The sequence below is a fragment of the Nomia melanderi genome, chromosome 1 (assembly GCF_051020985.1).
Source record: "Nomia melanderi isolate GNS246 chromosome 1, iyNomMela1, whole genome shotgun sequence".
In the NCBI taxonomy this organism is placed as follows: domain Eukaryota; kingdom Metazoa; phylum Arthropoda; class Insecta; order Hymenoptera; family Halictidae; genus Nomia; species Nomia melanderi.
Genome location: NC_134999.1, coordinates 20,742,004 through 20,769,853, shown reverse-complemented (window position 1 = coordinate 20,769,853; position 27,850 = coordinate 20,742,004). Strand labels below are relative to the sequence as shown.

The 27,850-nt window shown below is 50.6% G+C and overlaps 3 protein-coding genes across 9 annotated transcripts in view; 1 reads left to right on the top strand and 2 right to left on the bottom strand.

Annotated features, from left to right (window-relative positions):
* LOC116426755 (RNA-binding protein Musashi homolog 2) overlaps positions 1-24,353 on the bottom strand; it is a 188,148-nt gene extending 163,795 nt beyond the window's left edge. For 4 of the 6 annotated variants that reach the window (XR_012999535.1, XR_012999537.1, XM_076371422.1 and 1 more), the window contains exon 1: positions 23,998-24,352. The gene's annotated coding sequence lies outside the window, so the exon portion shown is untranslated. Of the gene's footprint in view, positions 1-23,997 lie in introns of all 6 variants that reach the window. The other 2 variants (XM_076371461.1, XM_076371444.1) reach the window with 1 other exon arrangement.
* Positions 24,354-24,355: 2 nt separating this feature from the next.
* LOC116426832 (uncharacterized) lies at positions 24,356-27,729 on the top strand. Of its 2 annotated transcripts, none has more exons than XM_076371591.1 (4): positions 24,356-24,471; positions 25,899-26,723; positions 26,806-27,000; positions 27,116-27,729. In XM_076371591.1, the coding sequence occupies exons 2-4, from the start codon at positions 26,444-26,446 to the stop codon at positions 27,436-27,438; spliced, it is 798 nt and encodes a 265-aa protein (XP_076227706.1). In that variant the 5' UTR covers positions 24,356-24,471; positions 25,899-26,443; the 3' UTR covers positions 27,439-27,729. The 2 variants fall into 2 exon arrangements, with proteins under 2 accessions (XP_076227706.1, XP_031832262.1); XM_031976402.2 differs by having other exon boundaries at positions 24,370-24,471; positions 25,902-26,723.
* On the bottom strand, positions 24,535-25,917 carry Prosalpha2 (proteasome alpha2 subunit). Its single transcript, XM_031976163.2, has 3 exons — positions 25,807-25,917; positions 25,122-25,454; positions 24,535-25,055 (listed from the first exon to the last, which is right to left on the bottom strand). Exons 1-3 carry the CDS (start codon positions 25,845-25,847, stop codon positions 24,725-24,727), a joined length of 705 nt encoding a protein of 234 aa, XP_031832023.1. The 5' UTR covers positions 25,848-25,917; the 3' UTR covers positions 24,535-24,724.
* Positions 27,730-27,850: the final 121 nt, after the last annotated feature.

Below are 27,850 nucleotides of genomic sequence, written 5' to 3'. Positions count from 1 at the left end.
AGAGAGCGAGCATGTCAGCCGCCGCGCCGGTGTTTCCTCGACTGGGAACCGGCTGAATCCGATTCGACTATCGGGGACGAATCTGGCCGAACCGCCGGCATGGAAATAATCTTCGATGGACCCCGCCGCGGCGACTGCCTGCGAAATTCCACGGGGATGCCCCGCGTTTTTTATCCGTTTTCGGACCCGTCGGGACAAAGCGATCAACCCGCATGCAACGCGGTAATTGTACAGGTTGTTTCAGATCGGCGGGGAAATGGAACGCGATTGATCGGCCCTGCGAGCCGCGAGGAATTCTTTAAGTAGAATCAAACTGGGAACGTGTACGGCCATGGCTTACTCTTTCTACTTGCTGTGGGTATTAACCCTCTCAGTCACCACTCGATTGGTGCATCAAAATTGTAAAATTTCGTATTTAACATTAAGTCTTGAGTAATCCGTCGATACGTGAAATGTGGAAATTAAATATCATTGTTCCCCTTATTTTGTGAATCGATTCCTCGTTAAGTTAATTTAAGAAAATGTCATTTATATCTCATAAAAGTAAATTGAATATTTCTAGTGACAAATTTCTGGAGTGCAAAGGGTTAATGTTTCGCTGATACGACGTACGTAATTTCCTTGGAAATGCATATGCGTTGGATATCTTGGAGACAAATTCGGTTTAGATGAGTTATTGATTATTAACCCTTAATGGAAATATTTCCAGTTTACTTAAAAGATAACATTCATAACAAGCGGAGAGAAATTCACAGAAGTGACTTAGTACGATACTTAACGTGTTAACCCTTTGCACTCGAGAGGTGACTCTCAGTCACATTGATTTGATATAGCAAAACTATGAAGTTGAATATTTAGTACTTTGAATTAAACTTTGTATTGCTATATGATATATTTAACAATATCTTCTACATCGCGTTGGAAAATTTTGGATATTTCTAATGAAAAACTTTCGAGTGCAAAGGGTTAACTGTGAATATGTATGTAAATCGTAACGTGACTTTTACTATATAAACGGCGTTGTAGATTGTTCGTTATACATATCAACGGTGAAAACGAAGTCTCGAGGTACCTATCAGGCTGAATAAAATAGGTGTTTTACGGTTACTCGCGACGGTTGATAGTTCCTTGCGGATTTTCAATTTATCAGGCAGCAGAAGGCGCCCGCCACGTTCCCGCGGCGCTCGAAAAACGTTTAGAGACTCGTTAATTGAATGTGAAACCCCGGCGAGCGTGTGGGAAGAAGAATCTGGCAGTTAAAGGCGTTATAAACCCGGGTCTCGTTACTCGAAAACCGAGCAGCGGGAACGGCGATCGTGCCTAATCTTCGACGAAGGCGCGCAAGCCAAGAAACTACCCCCGCCGAAGCTCACGAAGTGCAAACAATCCCCGTTGCACCGTAAGTATTCCGCCGCAGACAATGAAGAGAACCGGCGAAGAAACCGGGGAAAAAGAGAATCGTCGCGAAGAGCTGCGCCGCCATCATCGATAAGCCCCGTAAAATCAGTCGCGAGAATCGTCTGGCTCCCCGTAGCATCTCGCCGCGAATGAAAATTGAAAACAGCGAATAGGAAACGTTTCCACGAGTAAATCGTACCCAGACACACCCGTAAATTCACTGATTAATTTCATTGAAGTTATCAACACTACCGATCTTCCTCTAAACTCTAAACATCGCACGCTCGTAATTGAAACAAGTCTCGATACTCCGCGGAGAAGATTCTTCCCCGGATCCGGCGGCGACAGACGAATTTCCCAAACTGTTCGTTGCATTACATTGTAAGAGAAGTGGCCGGCGCGAGAGTATATTCGTTAAAGTTCGCATTCACGCTCGCACTTTCCTCCCCGCATCCGCGAGGATCGAGTAACGAGCTCGTCCCCGTCGAGCACCGGCCCGCACAAGGACCGCCGGCGAATTCTTAAGAAGTCCTCCCGAAATTCTGCGCGCAAAATATGCCTCTCCGCGCGAGCCGTAAAAAAGTCTTCCCAGACGTCTCGGTAATAAAATTGTCCGCCTGTCTGTGCAGACACGTAAACGGCCGTCCCCCGTTCCAACGGTGCGCGCTCCGAGTTCCTCGAGGAACGGTCGACAAGGGGATGACACGCGCGAGGGTTAGATTCAGTCTCGGAGCGGAGATAAAGAGGACGGTTTTATCTTCGCGCGTGATTAAGCCGCGCGGTAGTATATCATCGATTATATTCTCGTTAGGCTAAGTGGCGATTCCTCCCGGTCTTCCTCGAGCGTAGCCGCGCGGAAAGATAACCGGCGCTTTCTTCGCCCCGGAACACCCCGTGCTCGCATTATATTCCGATTTACGGCGCGCGACACCGGCATCTTGATAAATAATCGGGCCCGAGGGTTGCTGCGGATTAATTCCGTGGAACCGACTCGCAGTTTTTCGGGGGTTGCACGCAGGAAACGGACAATAAGCGATCGAAGGGACGTTTCCAGCGAACCGCGCGGGCGTTCCGACTGAATCGGCGTCTCGACGAGTGTCTGACGAACATTTATTCCAGCGAATCTTCGCGTTCGACTCGCGTAACTCGAGAATATAATGGAAATGTGATTTATAGAGGAAGAATCTTGCTGGGAACCGTGTCTCACTGCTTGTCCTACGACTTCTTTCGCAACCGTTCCATTTAAAATTCCATTATCCTCGATGATTGTACGTCAACGTCAACTATAAACGTTCAATGCCCGCGAAACAGAAGTAACCTTTAATTTTGGCTTGAAATTACAATTGATATTACAAGGAAAGGGGTTAAAGACGTTGCCTCTCGTAACAGCGTCGCTAATTTCCAACCGGAGAAAAATCTGCGAACGTCCCGGCACCTTAATTACGCTCGTGCTTTAGCGCGAGCCCGTCTCGTCTGCATCGCGAGTGCTTCAGGGGGATTCCGGGACGCCGTAAATTCGTTGCCGGCAACGAGAAAATTCCTGGGTTCGATCGCTGGGAAGGAAACGGTGACAAACGTCCCCGTTATACCTTATTTTCGAAGAATTCGCCTCACTTGCTTTGAGGGAACACGTTGGAAACGGTCGCGTGCCACGTCGAGCGTCCCGTGGCGCGATTTTCGCCGCGCAGAGCTTGACTAATCGCGCGGAGTACGAGATCGCGACCCCTTAACCTCTTGAACTACAATTTCCTTCGCGACTAATTTCGGCGAAACCATCTTACTATTTATAATTCCTAAAAATTGTAACAATAGATTATTCTTAGTTCCCTCGGACATTCATTATAGTATTCAAACGGAACAAAAGAACCGGGAGCAGTTACCCCGATCGTTACAGTGGTTCTAGCGCTAAGAAACAAAACGATTTATAAATCATAAACTCATACAGCACAAAGGTTTAGATGACACACGGATCCGTTAAATTCGGTTCGAAACGTTCGCGTGACGCGGCACCGTACGGCAAGGGGCTAAATTTCACGGAAACGCGGAAACTATTAGTGTTTCGGACGCCAAGATTCCACGAGCAGGCAGTAAAGTGTCCGCGCGTTGCGTCCGCCTGTAATTGAAACTCCGTTGCGTCCCGGCCGCTCGTAAATAAAACGCTGCGCGCCCGTGCAGTTAGCGATCAAACGGACGCGGCTGCTCTCGAAACGAACGTACCACGGAAACAATTGCATCTTTGTCCATTAAAAGCGAGAGGAGAGCTCCTCCCCGTGATCCCTCGAGCGTCTGAAGCCGGGTGGACAGAGGATCTCGGCGATCCTCTAATTCTATTAACGCGGACGCGCGCGTCCCGTGGATCCCGATATTCATTACACGGAATAAAACCGCGCTGCTCGACCCTGTTATATCGGGGATCAAAAAGTTCCGCAGTCAGCTCGAGAAACGGCTGACAAAGTCCGCAAACAGGGGTGACTGCCAAAGGAATTATGGACGAGCCAGATACCTGGGACACGAGTGTCTGAGCGCGTCCATTGTGCGGAATCGTTTGATCGAATGGTAGTTTGCACATACTGGCGCATTTAGTCCCGACCCTTCTCCCTCCCCCGCTGCACCTTTACCTTCCCCTCTGCTGCTCCCTTTGTCCGACTCGCTCTCCGTCTCCCTCCGCCCCTTGTATCCCGTGCTCCTTCCGCGGCCGGGTCTCTATGCAAAGGTTTGCCCAGCGCTCGCACTCGCCGGCTCGAGAGCTTCCCGAAGAGCCCCGATGATTAGGAACATTCGATCGTTAGGCTCGCGTCGCTGCGAGCGGAAGCCAACAATGCGAGCGAGGAGAGCCGAGGCCGCTCGATAATAACGAAGCCGTAAAATTCGGTTCGAAGGTTTGTTGCCGCGAGGAAGAAACTGACGAGCCGGCGTGGCTCGTAATAAAAATCGGTTCCCTGTGTTTTCGAGCACCTCTCTTCGCGGCCGGGACAATCGATAACGATTCCGCCTTCCATCCGGTACCCGAGCCGATTCTCCATTAAACGATCCCCGGCGCGGCTAACGAACCGGTACGGTTCCGAAGGAGAGCCATCGGCGCCATTTTAGACACGGTTTGTCGGCGAGAACCGTCTGTCGCTGTGATCGTTGTCATTCGATCGCGGGTTTCGCGACTTTCGCGTTGCAGCGACCTCGGAAATGAGAACGGGCTCTCGAAAATTCGGTGGAATTTCTAATTGTCGCCGTGAAATGAAAATCTGACGTTAACGAAGAATTCGCGCTCGAAGAGCATGCATGTTCAATGATGAATCATGGCAAAAGGAAACTCGTTTGAAAATTTAACGCACCACCGAGCACGATAATGCTTCGCATTCGACGACAAACATAGTCGACCAATTATGAATTCGATTGTCTTCTATTGCGAACTAAACGTTTCCCACGGTAACCGACACATCAAGCCATTTATTTCCCGAAATATTCTGGTGTTCCACATTACGTGGCGTTACCCTACACAGAACAAAGAATTCCAGCGAAACGCCGAACTTTCTTTCCGCCGAATAACAGTTCGAAAAGCATAACGTTCGTTGTTTCCGAGCGCCTGGGATTCCAGGAGACAACGCACGCGCGGAGTTCCCTGCCCACGCTCGCGTGGAAATCCGTTCCGCTCCGTCCCGAGTGTTTTCTGGTTGTTCGTGGCTCGGATTTCATTATCCGCGATCCGTCCTGCGGCGCGACGATTCCATTCTTCGGGAGCAAAGAGAAGGAAACGGTGTCGTAGGAGGCGGAGGAGGAGAGGCGTGGGCGCGCGACGGTGCGGGAGAACCCTTCGGGATCCTCTCGAGCGCTTTAGACCCCCTAAAATGCGCTCGGCACTCAAAGGAACTACGGCTCAGCGTTTCTGCCACTATCGCGTTATTTTCGCGGGAGCCGAAGGGCCCTTCAGCGGCGAGGACGCGAGGATGTGTGCGTCGGCTTACGCCACGCGCCCCGTCGCGCCGTGATTTTCGCCGTTGCCCCGCAATCGCGGCACGCTCCATTCGAGGACGATCTTTCGCGATTAAAATCCGCCCATTGTGCCCTGCCGCGACCCTGCCCCGCGAACTCGATTCTCTTTCACCGGGCAATGACATTCTCCGCGGGAACGCCGGGAGAAAAGGGACGAGAGCGACGGAAATCTGCTGTCCCAGGGACGGTGACCGCGACTTCGGACGCTCCGCGTCTCCTTGGCAGGACACAATTACAGGAAGTAGCAATTACCTAATTGCTGCGATTACCGTGCGCGGACCGGATGAAAAAATTCTGCCGGGAAAAATTCAAGTGCCGCGATTAAGCGTAATGCGTGCGATCCTCGGCGAGGTTCTGCCTTCGGACTGTTCGCGGCGATCCTCGGACGGGGGTCCTGCAACGATTCGTTCTAGTCGACGATTGCGGGTAACGAATTCCACGAGTTAGATCGTGAAAAATCGCTGTGGAACATCGAACCTCCGACTGACAGCAGACTGGAAGCTCAAACGCGGTCGACGAGGACGCAAGTTTAAACGGCGAGCGACTCGGCCGTCGGTCTTTCCGGGGGAGGAAGATGAAGTTTCCGCGAAGCCAAGTTTCTCGGCTGGATTAGTCATGAGCTGGATTAAGCCGCGCGGCCTATTGTGTCTCGGATTTGCCAAACTTGAACGAGAAATGCCTCGGAGAAGAAGAAAGAACGGGAGACGACGGTGCTCGCGAATGAACGTCGTAAGCAGAAATTCTCCGGTTATCCGGCCGACTGGCGGGGAATTAACGGGAAATAAAATATCAATGGGCTCGCGCGCGTCGGATCGATCCGCTTGTTCGATGACTCCCCCGGCACTCGGTCGAGATAAATTACAACGCGGGACGAGGACGACCCGGTGACAAGAGCAGCGCGAGTCCTTGAGAGCGGAGAGGGCTCGCCGGCTCGTATAAATTCTCTTTCCGCCGGTTTTTCCGTCATCGAGCGACGTCCGACACGAAAGGGGCGGCGATAAACTTCACGAGCAGTTCGCACGCAGAAATCGCTCGTCATATATCCCGAATAGACGCATTATGCCGAAATATTAACGGCTGGGATCCAAGCACCGGCCATTCTCCGCAGAACGCCCGCCCCCGTCCGCGAACTCGACCGAACTTTCTTCCTTAAACGGCTCGTCAAGAACTTTCCGCTTTCATCCCCACTCTCCGGGAGGAATATTTGACCTTTCCGTATGCGTTGCGCCTTGCCCGACCCCTTTGTTGCGCCACGATACGCTATTAACCCGCCGTTTCTCTGTTTAACCGTTGCAAACGCGCATTCTTTCTGCATAGCTCCCGACGAGCATATCTTTTTCTCTGAGCCGTTCCGCGAGTGAGACGTTCCACAAAGAATATCATGCTTCAATGAGAATCGTTGGCGAAAACAATTAGGACATTGTCGGATAAACGGTCGCATTCGGGAGGCAAATACGCCAACAGGTTTAGCCAGGAAAGTGAACCCGCGGCGTATTGTCCCGCTGGTTCTGCGGACGGTTCGGGATTGCTGGGAACAATGGTAAATTTCATGTGACGCTTCAGGCGTGGCGTATCACCAGAAGAATCCGTAGCGGTCTCCATTGTCGTCGCGACCGCGGCCTGCCTCGTAAATTTCTGCCAGGCAGTTCCACTCGCTATCACTGTCACCAGCGTCGATCGTAAAGAGGCGAATAAGGGAAAGAGAGCGGCCGAAAGACCGCCGGTGGGCGGCGGCGCGAGCAGCGGGGAGGGCGAGGCGGCCCGGCATTACATAAACAAACGCCACCATCTTGGGCCAATGAGTTACGGCTGTTAAACAAGTTCAGCCCCGATCAATATTGTTTTTCACTTACCGCGGCCTGACCTCTTTCGCGCTTTCCCCTTGATCCGCTATCGGGATTAAAAATTACCGGGGTTTCGAGCCTCTAACGCGGCCACCAGCTTCTCCCTTGTTCGCCGATGCGACCCCGACTGAATTCGAGTCGCCAACTTTCCGGGATACGCACGCCACTTGTAAACCAGTCCAAGGATGACTCGAAAACGCTCGAGATGGGTGCCGCGGAAGTCTCGTTCCACAGAGACGAACGGGGGGAGCAATGTAACCCTCAAACGACCACGAAAAAACAGCGTATGAGAATTGCTTGGGAACAGCATGCAATTAATTTGTTCCTCGCGACGATCTCCTCGAAACTAATTTATTCTCTCGCTTTATACGTGTTTTGCGCGGTATCGATTTCTTTGAATGTTCGCCGCACACTGAAGTGCACCCGACTAAATGAGAACTGAGCAGAGAAGTGGAATGTAAAGTTGAAATATGAAATATCTTTTATAGGACGTATTGAAATCTCCCTTAACGTATTATTTTATGAAGCACTACGTATGGGTCCGACGAACCCTTCCGGTCGTCCGAGGGTTAAACCAACCATCGTTTACTCTGGCCGTCTCGCGCAGAATTGATAGATCATCCGGCCAATATGCGGCGGACAGCTAGAGTCCGACGGGGAAGCGTTAGCGAGGACATTTTTATTCCGTGACCGATCTTCCCTCTTCGGAGACAGGCACTGAGAAAAATGATCCGCAGGACAGAACGTCTCGCAATCGCAGGGTACTCTTTCTGGAAATTGTCTATCCGGGGACGTATCGTTGTTCTAACATTCGACCTTTTAAAGCTACCCTCACTCGATGCAGCAAAATTCCAGTTTCGTACTCGATATCAAGCTCCGTAGAACTGAAATACGATTTCTCTCTATTTTAGATGTGAAAAGTGTCGCTTATTTCATTGGAAAATAAACAAATATCCATAAGTTGGACAAATCTTCTAAGAACAAAGGGAAAGGGTCTCCTCTGATTAAGTTTCCATTATTATCATATCGTGGAAAAGGGGGAACGTCTGCGTGCAACCCTCTAGCAACCATAAATTTCGCATAGCGATTCATGCGAGCGCCATTTTCGTCCCTCGGCCGAGCACGATTTCAAAGCGGCGGTTCACTCGAACTCTCGTTCGCGGAAGAACCGAGCGAAAACACGCGCGTGCACGCCGCTGGTTTTAATAACGTCACTTTTTCTCCGCGTTCTTCCCGCGTCTACCCTCGTCCTCGCCCTTTTTTTTATTTATTTCCACATCGACTCCGGAATTTTGATGAAAGTAAGTCGCCTAAAGGCCCTTGTGACCGGCAGCTCGATAAATTATTACGTTAATTATAAAATATTCGCTCTCCGTCCGCCGAAGACCGCCCGCCCGGTCTCTCGAGAGGCGCGTTTCCGCGAACAAAGTTTGATCTCGGAACGCGACGGCGGCGTCTGGCGGCGGAACGCGGCGCGGGGAAAAAATATCGGCAATTCCCCGGGGAAAATTGTAATTTCCAGGCCCCTCGTGATCGCGATCGCGCGTGACCGAGAGCGTTTCCTTTTTTAGCGCGACGCCGTATTTCACCCGGGACCGAGAATTTTCGGCGGGATTTCTCGGCCGTCGAAACGACGGACTTTCATTTTCACTCTCCTTTCGATCGCGTCGTGACTCGCTATTCTTCCAGGGAGCTTCCAATAAATATTCGAACCTCTTCCATTTTCTTTTAACGCTAGAACTACCGAGCAGTCGGGATAAATTCGAGGTCTCCTATAAAAATTTGAAGATCATGCCCATCGAGATTTCAAGTGACCTATAAACCTTCTAAATATACGTATTTATTAAATATTTGAAGTACCTCTAACTCAATTTCCCCGGTAATTCCTCAGAGAAGCATTCGTTAAAGAAGAATTACGGGACGAGTAATTCTAACTCATCCGACGTAACGAAGAGCTTAATTAAAACTGGAGAAAATGTAACAGACGTTGCCGTTATAACATAACACAGAAAAAGGCAGTGAAACGAGTAAACAACGAAAGACGAAAATTCGATTTCCGCGGCGAATCGACGCGCGCGGTATTAAAATAATCGAGTTACGCGACTGTGTATAGAAAATAATCTGATTACCCGCAGCACGTGCTCGGCCTCGTTAACCGCGACGCAACCGTCATTCCTCCGCGTGTCTTTTGCGTACGCACGCGGCGACATTCGCGTGGAACAGGGAACACACACGGCCGCGGTAATCGGTTTACCAACAGGATTCGTCTTATTTAACCCAGATTCGCCTCTCGTCCATCCGGAAGGACGATTACGAGGCAGGTAATTTTATTTTCGTCTGTGTGCTTTGTAAACTCGCCAACTCGATTAGCGCGTTCCGTTTACGGTTATCGTATTATCCTGGAGTCGCGGGGAGGACTCCGGCCGCGCGTCGAATCGATATTGCACGCGCGATGCGGCCGTAACTTCGCGAGTAAAACGAAATATGAAAAACGCGGGGATGCGTGCGGCGGGATATCGAGGGAACGCGAGTCGAGAAGCATCCCGATACCCGATTGAACGCTTCTACCTTCATGGCGAACGTTCCTCCGGGCTAAGAGGCGAACGCCGGGAAGCGAAACTTGGCAATTTCGTAATTTACGAGGCTTGCAGGGACCCCGCGAAAGTAGCCTGGCCTGGACACCTGGGTACTCGTTGCAAACTTCGCTGCTCGCTCCGGGAAAAACAATCGTGCTGCATAATTCCCGAGGAGTAAGCGTGCGAAGTGTCCGTGATCCGAATACGGAGCAGCCAAGTTCCGATGATTCGGCTAGTTAAAACGGAACTGAGAAGCTTGTTTAACTCGTTTTATCCCGTGAGGAGTATCTTTCTTTTAACACGAAAATTATATCTCAGTTTAGGTATTACTAGCTTCTTTAATCATTTCTTAAAGTATCTGCATCTCTGCAGTAATTCTAAAAGAAATTAGGTCATTTCGACCCACCTGAAAGTCCGAGTGTTGACCGAAAGCATCGCAGAAATTTCTTTAATCAATATACACTCACATTGAAGCAAGCACTGCCAGTGAAACTAGGCAGAGCTTAAAAGCAATTCGCGTAAGCCAGTCGCGTCTCGATGCCAGAACGCCAGGATCGCGTGAAGATTTATTCAATTGCCGAGCAGGCCGAGCGCATCGATCGCCGAAGAAACGAACCGTCCCCTATTCGCGGGCCTATTAAGATTTCATTCGCGTTTCAGCCTCGACTCGCCGATACGCAGCTCGAACGCCGCGGAGATGCCCAGAAACCGTCTTCCGGAGCGACGAGCAATTATCGCGCGTCCCGATGAAAATCCCCGCGGAACGAATCACCGTTTTCCATGGAAGATCTCCGTCGACGAGGCCGCGTTTCGTTCCCGGCGAGCGGGATGTTTCCATTCCGAGGGCCGAAATAACCGAGAAATACAGCCGGCTCGCGCGGTCCGCGGCGCCGATCGTAACTCACGATACCGCGGAGATATCCCGGGTATCGATCCTCGTGGATCCTGCCGCGACGGCTTCGAGGATCCGATGCAAACGCGAAAATAGCAGCGCGCCGGTGCGGCGATACGGCGCCGAGGGAAGCCGAGGGATTTTTCCATTCCTCCGTCGCCGCGGCTCGCCGAGCTCCCCTTTTATTCCCGATCCAGTTCTCATCCGGCGCTGCGAGCCGAATAAATTACGTATCATCGACGTCGACGTCGCCGTCATCTTCCGACGACACCGTTCGAACGAACGAAGAAAGTGTTTCACGATCCAGCGACGCGACGCGACGTGCTTCCCGAGACTAATGAACATTTCCCTGGGATCGATAAAAATTAAGGACACGGCAGCGTCCCGACGTCTATCCGCGGCCGGTTCGCCGCTTTTCTTCCCCGGCTCCTCGATCCGTGCATTAACGACGGTCGCGGCGCGCAATTAGAGGGCTCCGGTTTAATTAAACTGATGGTGTTTAAATTTCCGCGACGCGCCGCGCCGCGCCCACCGGCGATACGCTCTCTCGAAAATGATTTTTCGCCTTTCGCCGTGATTCCCGGTCCTCTAGGAGACCAGCGGCACGCTCGGTCTGGAAGAGGACATTTCGTCGCGCGGGTTAATCCGCTTCGAAGCTGTATCCTTGATAATTCGCTAGGGGAAACAAAAATTCTAGGCTCGTGAGTCTACTTTTAGCGGAGAGATTAAATAACCTCTTGCGCGGAGATTAATTCAGAGATTTCAAGTCTTGCGAAGCACTTTGTCTACCTATTCCACGCTGATATGTACATTAATTTTGTCGGTTAACAGTTCTGTATAATGATTCGTTTCAAAACAATCCAGTATGTGCAATGCGACGAGATTACCGGTGTGCATAAGACGTCTACGTCTTCCCAGCGCGAGAGGTTAAATTAGACTTGAAGGAAGACGCTAATATCTCGCTGCGTTACGAGGGAAAGACGTAGCCAGGGTTAATGAGTTAATGGACCATCAGCTGGAACGAGCGTTCGACTATCGCGACTTTTTTCCCGACCCGGCAATTGGTCCGAGTAAACGGTGAACGGGGCTCCGATGAACTGATTAAGAATGCCGGCTAGGTGTCCCGGACAAGAGAGAAAGACCTTGAACCCACGGAAATTAATCTCGCGCACGATCGGTGGAACGGTGGGTCGGAGGGCGGGGACGACGGGTTAGAAACTTTGGTCAATTACGAGGGTCGAGCCTGGCCGGCCCCACAAGGGATGATCGAACGGTGAATGTCACTGGATCGGACCCGCCTGCAAATTGTTTCCTCCCGATTGAATCTCTTTCTTCGCCGTCCTCCCCCCGCTCGGGGAACCTTCCTAAATTCGCGCGGGAATTGCCGGCCGATCGTCCTGAATCCGATTGCCACTTGATACCGGGACACCGGTAAGGAAACTGCGCGGTCGAGCTTGTTCCTCGAACCCGTGAATAAGCCGGGAAGCTTCGTTCCGATTTCACCGGGGGAAAGAACGAGATTTCCACCGAACGATGCGCGAACCGCGACACTTTTTCGGGTTGTTTGCGTTCGACGTTCGTTCCACGGCTTCCGAGTCTTCGCTGGGTCGCTCGCGAGGGATCGGCGAAGCGCAACACCGTTCTCCGCCAGGCGGAAGGAAATATCCTCGAGAACCTCGGCAGGATTACTCTGATTTCTCGCGGGATGTTACTTGTTGCCGGCTGCGTCCCGAGACCGAATGAACGTGTTAGCATGTAGGATCTAATGCGCGAGAGGGATCGAAAGGAAAATTGCCGACGATCAACTGACATCGGAAAGTATCGGAATAACGGTATCGATAGATCATCGTATCGAACGAGTAGAAGAGAATCATATTGGATCTGACAACGTGGGATCCACTGAATTCCCCGGGTTCCCTAAGAGCGAGTGACAACAGACCGACGCGACGGAGCCGAAAGAAACTAAATTTCCAGAGAACGAGGGGATTTTCCCACCCGAAGAGAAAAGACGCGAGCGCCCGGGCACGTTAAAAGGCGAACTGAAGCGATGTCGGTGCGGCAATCGCATTTCAAACCGACAAAGCTTCTTACCGACGTGCCACGCAGAGAGGAGCGCCGCCGAGGAACCGCGAACAACGAGGGCGACCACGCTGAAAAACGATTCGAGGCGAACGTAATCGCCGAAAAGTAAACCCTCGAGAGTGGCAGGGGCGCAGAGGGAGCGCGATTGAGCGCGGCCGGAGATCTCGCTGGGAGAAGTTGATCGTTTCCGGGGGATGGATGTTCGCGTACCGGGAAAAGACTAGACGAGGCGGGATCAGGCTAGACGAGACGAGACGGGCCGAGACGGCGAACGACGCGAGGAAAATGAGAAGACAGGCAACCCGAGGAGGAAGCCGGTAGCTACCTTAGATATGCGTAGAGCGGGCGAACGGAATTCTGGCCGAGCACCTTACCGTTCCACGGCGTGGCGTGCCGGTGAAACAGCCCGCATTGTCTTCGTCTCGAATCTCCATTGTTTTATTCGAGCTCGAATCCCTCTCCGACGCTGCTCTGAATTCGGATATCCGTTGTCTGCGCGAAACCTACCCGGCAGTCGCGTACAATACGCGTTCCGACTTCGTTGACGAGCGACCGACTCGGAAAAACGTTACATTCCTGCGAGAGGAGGCATCGATCCGACGGGCACGCCGGACGGAAGTCGGGAAGGATTGCTTCCTTTCGGAATTCAAGTTGAGTGGAGGATGGACGGAAAAAATCTCTCGTGTTCACAGGCTCTTCGAATCAGTTCCGTATTGGGTGTCTACATCTGTTCACGTTGAGCTTGTTTCAGTTGCAGCGTTTAATTACAGACTTGTTAACCCTTAACAGAGGAATGCCATATAAGTGGCATGGCAGTTCTATTTACTAAATGTTGCGTTACGGTTGTAATAATTACAGTTAGCGCGTTGAGTACTGCGCTTCACTTCTGTGAACTTCTTTCCCTTTGTCGTGTCACAGTATTTCTCGGCGAGTAAACTTGAAATACTTCCGATCCGTGAAGGGTTAATACCTGATCCCCTTAAGTTCCTGTAATTCTGTCGCGACACAAGGGCAGTCAATCGCTATTAGATAAAATAGACATGGTCAACAAAGTTGCCGTAAAAAGCTCGGAAGCTCTTTTGACCGGATGGCGCTCGGGGTGAAGGATGAACGGCAACCGGTGGTTCTAACGACGGTTCGGGTTACCAAAGGGTTCGTCTTACCGTGATCGACCTTTCACCCCGGCGCGACGCGCGATCGGGCGGCGGGCTCGCAGCGAGCTCCGCTTTAAACGATAAAGTGGCAAACTAATCGGCGGTACGCGGCCGCGCCGCGATACGTGCGGAAAGGAGATAATGGACCGATGCCGCCGGGATGCGCGAGGCTAACCGCAATGTAGCATGCCGTGTACAAGCTCCGACAAACTCGCCTATCGGCGACGCCGCGCGATAAAGTCAACCCCCTGGCGACCGAAGGCGCGCCGCGTTTCGTTTCCCTCGATTTTCCTAAGGGAAGCTTCGCCGCGAACGATTACTCCTCGATAGAAGAGCGCTGTTCCCGGAGAATTTCGAGGGCACGAAGTCTGCTTTGGTCGTCTGCGCGAGAGATGTTTGTATTTCACGCTAAAACTGCCGAGCAGCTACACTGACCCTCGGAATTCCTCCATAGAAACTGCGAGGGTGCATCGAGACTTAAATTGATTTAAAATACAATTTGCGTGGTAATCGTTTTCTTCAATAATCTCACTATCTGGTAGTTTTAGTGTTAACACTGCAAGCACAGAGTAGTCGAATTTTCTAACTTCTCCGCAGAAACTGGAACAGCTTATTAAAATTTCCATCGATTTATAATTCAGCCTTTTGCTAATTCGATGTCTCCATTGCTCGCTGAAGCATTCGTTACGTTTTCTATCATCGCAAAGGAGGTATTAAATCACTTAGAAGCATGACATTCCAGAATTTCATGATTCAGGAACGTTCGAATACAATTTGATTCTCGCTTCTTTCTGCGATCAGCAACACGTTCGTCGCCAGAATTCTTTGTGGGACACGCGCGCGTATATTAAAAAGCTAATCGCGGCGGTGCTCTCGCAAAAAATGGCCCCCATCCTCGCGGAACACGTATCGCGGACAATACGGCCGTTAAAAGCCCGGCGCAAATAAACTTTCCGCGGCCCGGGAAGCGAGCTCTATTTACAGGACGCGGTTAAAAGCGTCCTCCGGCATCGGCCGCTGGCCGCTTCTTCCTTTTTCGACAAATTAGCCGGTGGCGGCGATATTTTCGCGGAGGCGCGCGATACAGCCGTCCCGCTCGTTCGAGCGCTCTTTAATCAATTTATCAAGGACCGTAACTCTTTCGGCGCTCGTAACTCATGGTTTTCAAAGTTTCGGGGTGCTCGGTAACGTATTCCCCCCGCGAATAATGCGCGGTCCGCGTATAAATCCTCGTTCGAGGGCCACGAGCGCTTCGGAGTTTTCAGCGAAATGCCGGCGATTGATAAACAACACGAAAAGAAACCGGTTCACCGGAACCGATGACACTTAGCGTCGCGTCATCGATGTAACGCGTTCGTCTGTTTTTCGCGCAAACATACGACGCTTCGAATCGGATACGCCGCGATTCCGCGCCGTTTCTTAGCCGGGTTTCCCCGAGTTTCGAATCACAAATGAAGCGCAAAGTTCTCGAAACTCGAAACTCGCTCGCGTTCCGAGAAGTTCCGTGGCTTCGACGCTTCGAGTAACCCGTCCCCGGTTAGAATATAGGTAACCGTTCGGAACCCTTTGCTCCATTATTTCAAGAAACATGGTATCCGTAGCGCGCACGCCCGCGAGAGGTTTCTCGATCGATAATTCTATGCCCGTTATCAATCAGCCGAAGTTAGAGGGCGAAGCGGAGGCGCGTTCCGATCCAGGAAGAAGAAATATTTCACGGCGCGCTCCGGGAGCGACTCGCCCGACAATTTACGGGGAACGAGGCGCGAAATTACTTCGTTAAAGCGCGCCGCGCGGCGCTCCTCACTGGCGAATTACCGGGGACAACCGGAAAAATCGGAATAGTTCAACGTTGCTCCCAACTGTTCGAATGTCCGACAATCGTTTGAACGTCCCGTGGAGAGTTCGAACGGTCCCGCGTCCGACACCGTCAAAATGTTCTTCGACTTTCCGCTACGATCAGCGATTTTCCAATTACGCAGCGATATCTCGCTCTCGAGAAGCAGCGTGTGTTTACTGTGTTTCAGATATGAGATTTAATTACTGCCTCCAAGGCAAATATACACGGGAATAACACGGAAATGGTTGCTATTTGAGAAAACGAGGGCCATTTCTGGGAGGAGCGGCGCTCGGAGCGTTAACTGCGCTCGCTGCCAAACTCTCCAGACTCGTGAAACCCGGCAGCCGATTGCTGGCAGCGGAACAAGAGCGCGGGAACACCGCAAGATCGTATGTCCGCGATCTAACTGTTCAAGTTCGCCGGAACACGCGGACCGCGACGGTTAAAGATTCGCCGAACGAATCGCGGACGCCGGTGCCCGGCCCCCGCGTTTTCCGAAAACAAGTATTCCTATATCTCAAAACTTTGGCAATAGTCCCCCCCCCCCCCCGCCGAGCGTGTCGGTCGGATCGCGGACCGCCGAAATCCGTACGCCCGATTCGCCCTCATATGTGCATGAAACGTTGCGAACGCATACCACCCGGCAAAACGGTTCGTGTTGTTTCAGAACTTTCCAACGGAACCGCTATAATTCAGGGGCCGCCGGCGTGCAGTTAAAAGCACGACTTTTTGCCGCCATTTACATCCCTCCCACGGCCCGAATAATCGACCGCGGCCCTTAATGAAACGACCACGGGAATTTCGTCGCCCCGCCCTTTTCGGGAAGCGACGTTGCTCGCTCGTTTCTTAATACTTTGACCGTCACGAGATTTTTCTAATAAAGATAGATGGTATTGGAAATATTGATTCGGTGCTGCGGCAGTCGTACGAGTCGCTCAGGAGCCAATGCGGTCGGTACAGAAAGGAAAAGTTGAGGAAATGAATGTTTCGTCTGAAATTGTTATACTATCTATTCAGAAGCTATGAGAAGAAGGGTTTTCGATGATAACGATAGTTACAGAACGACGCATCTTCAAGGAATGTTTGAAAAGTTAAATATTCAAGATGAACGCCTCCGTCGACTGGAACTGAAACGCGTTTTCCCGTTCGAAATAGAAGCACGCGCAGAGAATCGCGTTCGGAACAATCTGTAATTCGAAACAACGATTCCCGAGCCCCTCTGAAATTCACCGGCATCGAGAACAATAATCATAATCGGTAAAAGCGGAACGATTTCGCGTTCGAATGCAACAATGAAACGACTCCGTTCCGCCGTCGGCGGAGCGGCGATTAAACTTCAATCAACGGGCACGAGAAGCCCGAAGTGTCGCGCAATTTTTTTCCCCCGTAATTAAGGAACACTCCTCCGCTGAATGGCGAACGTTAATGCGTTTTTAAAGCCGCGGACGGGGCGGTCCGGGGGAAATGAACTAAACGCTCGCGGACGATTAAACGCGGGATAGATCTTCGACGATTTTAGATCGGCAAACCGGAAAACGCGACGACAATCGCGGATGACGCACGAAGTTGCCTCGTTCGGCGGAATAAATTTCAAGAAAACAACCCTTTCGCGAAATCGAAGGAAAACGGAAGAAAACAGAGGCCGAGGCTCGTGTTTCAGCGTTTTTCGCCGAACGAGATCCTCGTTGCAGATACATACGTTGCAATTTGTGCATTCCCGTGTCGGCCGAGGTATCGATCATCAAGTTTACGAGGCTGCATTCCCGATCCAAAACGATGCGCAACCGGCTAACGAGAAACGACACAGCTCGTTCGTCAAGAACAGCTCGTTTGGACGCGGTAGGCGCGAAACAACGTTCGAGCGGCGATAGTATCGATTGCGCGGCGGTTATGGTACGGTTTCGGTGTTCGTAATTCCGTCGCGTTAACGAATCCGTTTAAACTGCCGCCGCGGGGAATCTAATTTCCACGCGGCGTCGAGGACGCGAGGAAAGAATCGCCTAATCCGAAAGCAACGTCTCATACGCGACGAGTCGCTTCCATTGACGGAAGGCTCCGCGAGGAACGTGAGCGCCGACGAAGCACCGCCATTCGTCCCGGTTGAATATTACTCGCGGAAAGGACGGAACGCAGACCGCAAAACGGCGGAAGCTATTGGTTGGCAGGAAATAAATCAGTATGACGAACAGAGACGAGGCCGTGGGCCGGGAGGCGGAGAAGAGAGAACGCGGGGCTACCCCATAATTTGACATCAGTCCTGTTCCGTCGGTAACTCCGGCTTAATTACATTCCACGATGCCCGCCGCTCATTGTATCCTCGGACGGAGTTATGTTTCCCCGGATAAGGACGAGTACGCCTTGAAATTTAAAAGGAATTCTTGGGGGTCCGTCTCGGCGCGAAATGCAACCGAGTGTGCGAATTTTCGCTGGGAATCGGCTCGCTCCCACCTGGGCTCTACCTTCGGTTTCTCGGTCAGCGCTGTTGGCTCTCTCGGAAGGGGATGTTGTCGAGGCTCGAAGATAATCGTTTAATACTGTTATATAATGACTTCGACTAAAATAGCTGTGAAGGATCTCGTTCTTGGATTAGAAGGTGTAGTTATCTGGTTCCGAGAGCTAGCGCGAATCGTCTTCGAAGTATTCAGGGGTGGAATGAGCAAGAGAACGTCGCTAGAGCTAGAAAAACTGCGCGAGAAGATAGATCGGCCTGCCGATCTAATTTTACCGCGACGGAGAACGAGGGCTGCCCTCTTCCGCACGGGGGGCGAGAGAGGGAACGAGCTTTTGCAGGGTGGCCTGTGCAGGCCGGGATGAAAAAAGCTTGCTCATCGGAGCCTGCGACGACGGGAAACCGAAGCGATCGACGTCATCGAGGCTTGTCGGGCTTCTGGAAGCTTTGATCGCTCGGCCGGACGCCGTTTCTCGTCAAACGGAGCCACCGCAGCCATCGGATAGGGCTGCGCTTGCAACGAAAAAGGACGCGTTCCAGCCGTCGTATTCTACTACCCCCGTCCACCCCGAGCTTCGAAAACATTACCGTTCACGGCGGATCGAATGGGACAATCGTGCGACGGGTTACTCGGGTCTGGAACGTTTTAATCCGGCTGCATCGTGTCGCAATGCACATGCAGCGGCTGCTGAGTATCAAGAAGATGCGCTGATTTCGAGTCGCCTTCGTGTCAACCCTTCACGCTCGAACGCCTTTTCGCTAGAAATATTTATAATCTTCTGAAGCATCGATGGCACTTTGTACGACTAACACATGGAGGAATCGTACGTAAAATAAAGAACGAAGCTGTTTTCTTACAATATTTCCCGTGATAATATATTGAACAAAATTTACTGTTGAATACGAAACTTCCGAATTTTTGTACGATGAAATAAATGGTAACCGGAGGTCGTCTCTCGGGTGCAAGGGGTTAACAATGCTCGGCAGTCTGCTACCGTCGAGAGTGACAAACGTACGACCGAAAGAGAGAAATTGGTGGAACGAAATGAGCGAAAGGATGTTTAACAGAGGGAAGTGAAGTTTCTAATCCTACGTTATTCCGACTACGACACTAATCTACATAGACACCAGCGCCATGAAACCCAAGAGTCGACGTTGCGACATCGAGCCTCAGCGCGAGTAGGCCGTTCCGAGTTTACACGCGATTAATTCCACGCCCGAGTCGAAACGTTGGTTAAGCGTTCGATTACCAGACGGATAGAGTATTGCGACCGAGCTCCAGGATTTCTCGAGTTACGCGAAACACCTTATAAACCGTGTTCGCCGGACACCTCGAAATTTCTGAGCGAAACTTGGCTGCGGCGTCGCTTCAACGGGGGCACCGTTAATCCGGTTAAACGAAATCTCCAAGACAACGCGGCCAATTCTTGGCTAGAGCCGGCCGAAGGTGTACCGGGACACGCGTTTATCATCTTCTTTCCCCGCGTCGGTCGTCCATTTCTCAGGGACGCGCGTTCCTCGTCTCCGCGGAGACGAAGAAAGCTGGCGCGACGCGCCCGATGACTGCGAGTAAACGAGAATGTCGGATTAAATTGCTTGTCTTCCGCCCGATCTTCCTCTTCCTCTCTTCTCCCCTTTCTCCCCTGTCCCCGTATGGTCCGCGCACGCTACCCCGAGACGCGGCAAGACACGACAGATGGTTTCCCGTGACTTTGCGACTTTTTTGCGCGCGGACAAACGATTAAGAGCCCCGGCAGATAGGATGAAACCCGAGATTGAACGGATGAATTGAAAACTCTCTCTCGCGCGCTCGTCTAACGACCTATCCGCAAGAACCTCGGCCTCGCCTGCTCGCGGGCTGATTAAGGTCCACCGGAATAGACCGTCGACGTTCAACATTTTCCAAACTTCTACGAACTCTTTCTATAGATAACCCAAGTACGCGACGGGATTGTTCCTTCGCTACTTTTGGTTTTAGATATCGAAACTCGAAATAGCCATTTCGGTATTCGACCGCAGAGAACTTCAACGATTTTAGCTTGGCAAGACTGAATCTCTTTTCGAGACAGCGCCCTTTGGATTTCGATCCATCTCGGATCTTCCGTCTTTGACGATGTCCCCGGCCGAATTCAGCAAACTTCAATTGCGCGTCGCGGATCCCGCGTGCAGCCTGGTAACGAGAGTCCGAGTAGCGGGCACGTGTGCATAACGGCCCGCTATTTGTCCGTTTATTCGATATCGATGGCCGGCGTAATGCGGGCCGCGTGTCAAATAAACAACGAATACCTGATACCGCCAACTATAACCGTAACGAGAGGAGTTCCAGCCGATCGTTATCGGGCCGACCGCAACCGATCGTTTAAAGCGAGAGCTTCTCTGCCAGCGAACGGTTCTGGCATAGTTCGACAACTCGCTCCGCGGAATGGATGCGCTTCGATAAGTGCCGCGTTACACCCCTCGAATAACTAACGTCTGTCGGGGAAAAGAAGCGCGGCTCAAGGTTTGCTCCCCCCGTGCGCAGTTGACGATCGAAGACGCGATGCTTGGAATTCCGAGGACAGCCGGATTCGTGCAACATACGACTGGAACGCGGTATTTAAGCTGTCTTTTCGATCGTACAAGATTCAACCACCGCGTCTCGGACAGCCAGAAATAGCAATTCATTCTTACACTAACGAACAAGAAATCCGATTCGCTATTCATCAGCCCCGTTCGTCGTTAGAAAGAACCATACTGTAAAATGTAGTACAAACTTCCAAGTTCAAGGTAGGATTACAGAACCGATCGTCATCTAGGTGTTTCTTTAGCCAGAAGACGCGAGCACAACCGCCTGAAGCATCGGTAAACCGAGATAGCAGAGGACGGAGAAGGTAGGTATGCCTGGCGCGGCAAAAGCGTTAACAGCTGGCGTATCAAGCGAACGCGACCCGCGTCGCGCATACCCAAAGCGCAATTTGATGGCGTGTAATTTCAGCCACGCCTCGCCTAGTCCAGCCGGTGGCCGCCGATAAAGGGGAAGAAAAGAAAAGGCGCGCAACGGGCAAGGAGACGCACCGGCAATTAGAGTGTCGCGGGACGCGACGTGTCGCGCGAACGCGAGACGTGCCTGGCTTAAAATTCGCGAGGAAGAGCGACTCCGCCGCTATCGCTCGTTGAATCGAGGTGGTTCCGTTGGATGATCAACCTATCTTATCAACGACGCGCCACGTACGTGCAGTGATCCGACGCTTTCGGCTGCCTTACTGCTGGATTATCTATGATCCCTAAGTAACTCTGCTTCTATCAAACTTCATCGGTCATCTTCGCCCTTTCCTCGGCTCTCAGTGGATCCCAATCGAAACTGATCAAGTAACAAAAGAAGCAATCAATTGAAATGGTACGTTGCCCAGAAGCCTGCTTGAAAATCAACCCTTAATCCTTTGAGGTTCCCGTCGACGTTGGTTCATTCAATTACAGCTTAATATGACACTCTATTTATTTATTCAAGAATATTTGGGAGTCATTGAAATGTTACCTTTAAATGGTACGATTGTGATACTACAAATATAGAAAAAATTGTTAAAAGGTAGAGGTTGCAATAAAATAGAATGTCGAGTCTGACTCGACATAGGACTGCTAAGGGTTAACGGAGCAATACCACCATGTAAGTCCCATGGCACTCATTTACTGTCCTAGATCACTTCTACGAATTTCTTTCCGTTTATAATAAGCCGCGTCTACGCAAGCGCTGTTGCAATGAAGCGTTGCCCAGAAGCCTGCTTGAAAATCAACCCTTAACGAACCACTGCCACCATATAAGCCCCATGGCACTCATTCACTGTCCTACATCACTTCTGTGAATTTCTTTCCGTTTATCTACGTTACGGTATCCTTTACTGGCAAGTAACCCCGAAATACTTCCAGTTAAAAGATCTTCCCATTCGGTTCGCAACGCGCTGATAATAAGCCGCGTCTACGCAAGCGGCTGTTGCAATGAAACGTATCTCGTTGTAGATTCCGAAACAACGAGGCTCGCGTCGCGCAGAATACAATTCCGAGGAATTAACATCAGAAGCGAAGTCAGTCAGCCCGGAGGTGTCGCGAGTCTCGAAGGCACTCGGTCGAGTAGCGCCGATAGGCCGAGACAAAGCCTCGGGAGCAGCCGCGGAGGAGGAACGGTCGATGGCTTTATAGAATTTTTAATAAGCGACATCGGCACGCTCGCGATTCCCTGCGAAAGCGGAAATGTAAATTCAGCGCTTTCGCCGGCCGGAAGGGGAGGACCGGTCCCTCTTGTAATGCCGACATTAAAATTGCAAACCGTGCAACGGGCTCGAAGCCTTCGTCCTCTATCCACCCCTCCCGGCCCCCCGGCCGCCGCGGGACTATGATTGTCCGCGGAGATCTTCAAGCACTAACGTGGAAACAGTGTTCGAGCAGCAGTAAATGAAAGCCGCCGTTAGTCGTGGAAACGCGTCTGCGGATGCGTCATATTAAAATCCGGCATTGTTCGTCTTCAATGCAGAGACGTCGCCGGGAAAGCGAGTTAGGTGGTGGAAAGGGGAACGCTGGGACGGGGTATATAGGGTGCTCGCGTTATTATTGTCAGCCATTTTTCTCGCAAATACGAGGCCCGGAGAGGGAAAACCGAGGAAGGAACGTGGATAAATCTATGCTGTTTCTTATGGACTTCTCCGTGGCCCCAGGGAAACATCGAAATCTCTTGAAGATTCGTCTTGATCTTTACTGATGACTGTTAAATGACGGAAACTTCTCCCTTTACCCTTTCCCATTTTTTCCGCTCGCATTGGCGAACGTTTAAAAATTCAGTGCTCGGTGTTTCTATCGCGAGCACCCTGTGTAGCGGTGCCATTAGCATGGACACGCGATTTATCAACAGCAATGCCCTCTGCAGCCGCTCGTCTTTTCTCGTAAACACGATATATCTTTCGAAATAATTCATCGGGAACCAGCGGACGCTGGGATTTATTCAGAATTTATCATCGTTCAACGGGACGGACATTTTATCCGATTCGAAACGAACGGGAACGTCACCCCGTCCGCAAGGAACTGTGCTTCCGGTTCGTTACAACGCCGCGGCGTCGGTTCAACTGTTCACGAATAAGCGACGCACGCTCGCAGCGGCGTTTATTCGCACGAGCGTCGTCCGCGAGCGAGGAGCGAGCCGATTTTACGAGCGGCGATCAAATTTTCCATGGAAACACGAGCCCCGGTGGCGCAATTCATTCTCGGAGAAAGTTGCAAACGCGGACGAAATGTTTGGTTAACGCGACGACGGGAAGCGAGCGGAAGAGCATGACAAAAGATGTCCGCGGGGGGTAGACCGCGTCGTCGCTCTGATTGGTACGTCATCCCTGCCTCCGTTCGAATGTTCGGTGTTGATAAGCGGAACAGAACCGAATTACGGAATGAATATTTCAGGGGAACGTACACGGGAAAGGTCGGGGCGACCTTAAAGGAAACGCCGAGACAATGCTCGTCGATCAACAAACTCTTTTGCGTCCGAACGCGACTAATGGCCGACACATAAACAAACAATCGACGACACGCGACTCAACAGGCGACCGTTACGAGGAACGTGTGCCGTTACATAATGGAGTGCAACAACAGCCGAGATTCACCGCGAGAAGAATGGAACCTGAAAAATCGGGCGCAACGAGAAACAAATGTGCACGGAACAACATCGATACCGTGGTGAGCTTCAGTTTGCTCGGCGTGTGCACGAACCGTTCAGCATCCGAGTTGATGCTTCGTGGAATTGATTTGTTCAGGACTTACCTCTGTACATTCGTTGACAGCAGCCCCGACACGTGTCCCGGTTGATTTTCTTCGAGCACCGAAAACAACTACCGAAAAATGACAGCACAACGTGACACGCGAAACAAACCAGCCGGCCGGCCGCGCACCGACTACGAAAATCCGTTTGCGTACGCGCACAATTGTACCGACGTTGTGGCGACACCTTCTTCGCAACCGGCAACCACTAAACGGCTGTGCCTTTATTATGGTACTGAAGATTTTCGAGAACTGATTGCGCTAATTACCGCTGAAAAAGACGGGTCCAGCCAATGTCACACGTTTGCCGCGATAACGCACAACCTTCCAGCGGAGCTAGCTCGCGGTACTGGCGGCGGATGGGGGAAGAACGCGGATAGAGAAATGGTATCGCCATCTAGCGGCAGTATTGAACAGTTCAACCCCTGGAAGTATGGAGCCGAACACGCAAGTGCGTTTCACGGATTGCGGCTAGAGGTAATTTCATTTCTGAGTGTAATCGTTGGGTTTTGTAAACGGGTCGCATCAATAGTCTAAGGATCTCAGAGTGAATGAAACTTTTATTAAGAAAAGTCAGAATGCTGTACAATAAAGAATTTTACGTGCTCGTATATAAAGAAATGAACGGCAGAATTATTTTCAACGGGAAATTTTATTATAAGAATCTAGTTTTATTGTTTCCAAGTGTGCAAAGATCATTGCATTAAAGCGATATAAAAATAGTTTATAATTAAGGGATATTAGCAAGGTAATCCTTGACATTAGAGGGGTCTAGTCTTCTGAAACCATTTGCATCGCAAATACCAACTTCTATGTTATCCGCGGTCATTTGCCCTTCGAAACCTTCTTTCAAAGTTAAAATGGCAGTGTGAACAGCGTCGTCCAGCTCCAAATCCTCGCTGTACCTTTTCTCAAGGAAGGTTTTGCCATTTATGAAGTTCTTACCCATGGCTGTAGCCTTCCATGGGAAATATGCACCGGAAGGGTCGCATTGGAATAAGTATGGCTTACCATTGTCCCAGCCACAGATTAGTAAAGACACTCCAAAAGGTCTGACTCCTCTGTAATTTTAATGTGTTAAATCTATCTTATATTAACTGGAAGAAAGGATATAAAATAATATGTACCCGGATTGCGTGTATTCCTGCATAAGAATAGCAACACGTTGCACCAATTGGGCAGTGGGTATTGGTTCTTGATAAACCAGTAAATACTGCTGTGCCATTTTACGCGCTTGCTTTACTAAAAGTCTATAGTCTGGTCCCATTCCACTGTAGGTCATACCAATGTGCTTTGTTATCATCTCCACTTTGTTCACGCTATGTTCATCGTACAATATAGATTTATGTTTATTCTCGGTGGCAAGAACAATGCCATTAGACGCTCTGATGCCTACACTGGCAGCACCAGCAGCAACTGCAGCCAGGGCATATTCTATCTGCACCAACTTCCCAGACGGGCTGTATAACAGAACAAATTCATCATTGTAGTCTGACACTTGCACTGTTGGTATATCTGACGAGTCATTGTAAACGTGTAACATTAGAATCAATGGGCTTATTGGGGGAATTAATAAAATATTTATTTTTATCATTAGATTTAAATACACGATCCCTTGCAGAGGACATTCAATCTTTTGTTAACGTACATTCAACGATAATTCTATAAACTAATACAGTTGATTCCATGCTAGGTTATATTCTTCCCAAAGGAGTTTCAGTGACCAATCAAATTATAAATGAAACAAACAACAAATGTATCAGATTTACCACTGAAGAAGTGGAAGTTATTACAGAAAAAATTCATTCTTACCTGAAAGTTGTTAACGAGAAACTATACCGTTCCGAAGCCATGACAATTACCTTGCAACAATACAGGTTACTAAATACCGTGAACTATTCCAGCAGAAGGCGTACCACCAATACGACCCAATGAAAATTACCAGGATCCGAGCGCTAGGGACATTTCAGCAAGGCCGCGCCGCGGCGCGGGAATTTTGAAGCTACAAACTCGCGGAGTAAATGATATCCAGGTTGAAATAAAAAAAGAATATCGATCGCGCGACGGAATGGACGATTATTTCGGACAAGATCCATCTGGAATCGCGTTCTACTGCACGAACGAATTGTCCCACGGATTCGTGCACGATTCGGCACGATATCGCGTTGAAAATATGTTACTTACGAACGCGTGTCTCCTTCGTTGCGTCGAATAAAGCGTGCCCAACGAAAAAGACATGCCTACCGAGGAGAACGCGATGGCCGACGAAAACGGAAAGATTCCGGAAGATCAGTTAGGACAGCTGCAGACGTGGATCGGCACGATTCCCTTCTCAAAGAGGAACAAAAATTTAACGAGAGACTTCTCGGACGGTGGTACTCATTCCCAGCAGCAATTGCCCACTCGCGAGCGCGTAACGAGACATTTTTCGTAATTATTCTCAGTGCTGATGGCGGAGGTCCTCAAGGTATACTACCCCCGTTACGTCGATCTCCGTAATTACGTGCCGGCCTGCAATCTCACGACAAAGAAGGAGAATTGGAACATACTGAATCGGAAAGTGCTCGGCAAAATCGATATGAAATTGTCGAAAGAGACAGTGAGCCAGCTGGCGAATTCTCATCCGGGTGTCGCTGAACATTTGCTCCTGGAGCTGAGAAATAAGCTTTTAAAAGATCCCGAGCATAATGCTTTGTTAAATATCAAAGAAAAGAACTCTGAGAAGGAAGGTAAGACATTATCCAGGAAAAGTCCACGTCTTGGTAGAAATTTATTCGTGTCTGCTGATCGAACGAACAATTTTCTGTTTAGGCAAGAAGAACGAAGCCGACGTTGTCGAGGAACATTCGGATTCCGATTCTAGTCGTCAATTAACTTCGAACACGCTCGATACCGATAAATCAACGATCAGGTGTGTTAAAAGAAGACTCTCCGCTGTTCTACAGTATCTGCTAGCTTGGCTCTGCTTTTGGACGTACTTCCCGAACATGAAACTCCGAAGTTCCCGTAAGTTACGAACATTTCCACGCGCAGGAACGTCCGACCAAGGAAAATTCCTGCGGATTCGACTGCGCTCCTCCTCGTGAAAGCGCGAGGTATACTTTCTCGCGTTCCCTTGAAGGCAACGGAAACGCCGACGCGGCCAGGACGCAAGACACGTCGCAGAATACCAATCCGGAAGACGTCGTTCCTCGTCACGTCTGCGCGCAATTGAAGCAAGAGCTCCTCGAGAAGGACGACATCATCTCCACGTTGAACTGCAAAGTCGCGTACCTTGAGAACGCGATGAAAGTGAAGGACCTTCGGATATCGAGCCTGGCCACGCGGATCCTGCAGAACGCGGTGAAGTCCGAGCAGCTCGCGAGGAACCAAACGAACGCGACGTTGTCCAAGGCTTGTTCTCGGCCGTTGAATATTCGCGAGAAGGTGAAAGTGGCGGAGTAACTTGTAGCGTATTCGAATAAACACCGAGTCTTTTGTTCAACCGAAACCGCGAGATAAGTCTTACGAGCTACGATAAACGGAGCGGCCGTTTTATCAAAATTGGAAAGTTCCATTGTGGCTTTCTCCAAGAAACACGTAAGTCAAACGATCGTGCATCGCGTTGTCGGCTTGGAGTAACTGTAAATAGGTTCGGGTAATTAGCACCGTCCGATAAGCGACCCTGCGAATAGGGAAGTATCGGGATAATCTCGACGCGGCGGCGACTTCCGCTATTTTCTATGTAAAAGCGAGTGGCCTGTTGATGCGACACGCACACCAGGACGAGGCGTAACGAGTTCTCTCGCAGGACGGAGTTACAGAGAACTTGACCTTAAAGTTTGTAAAAGCGACTCTCTCGGCGGTGTTCTACGGC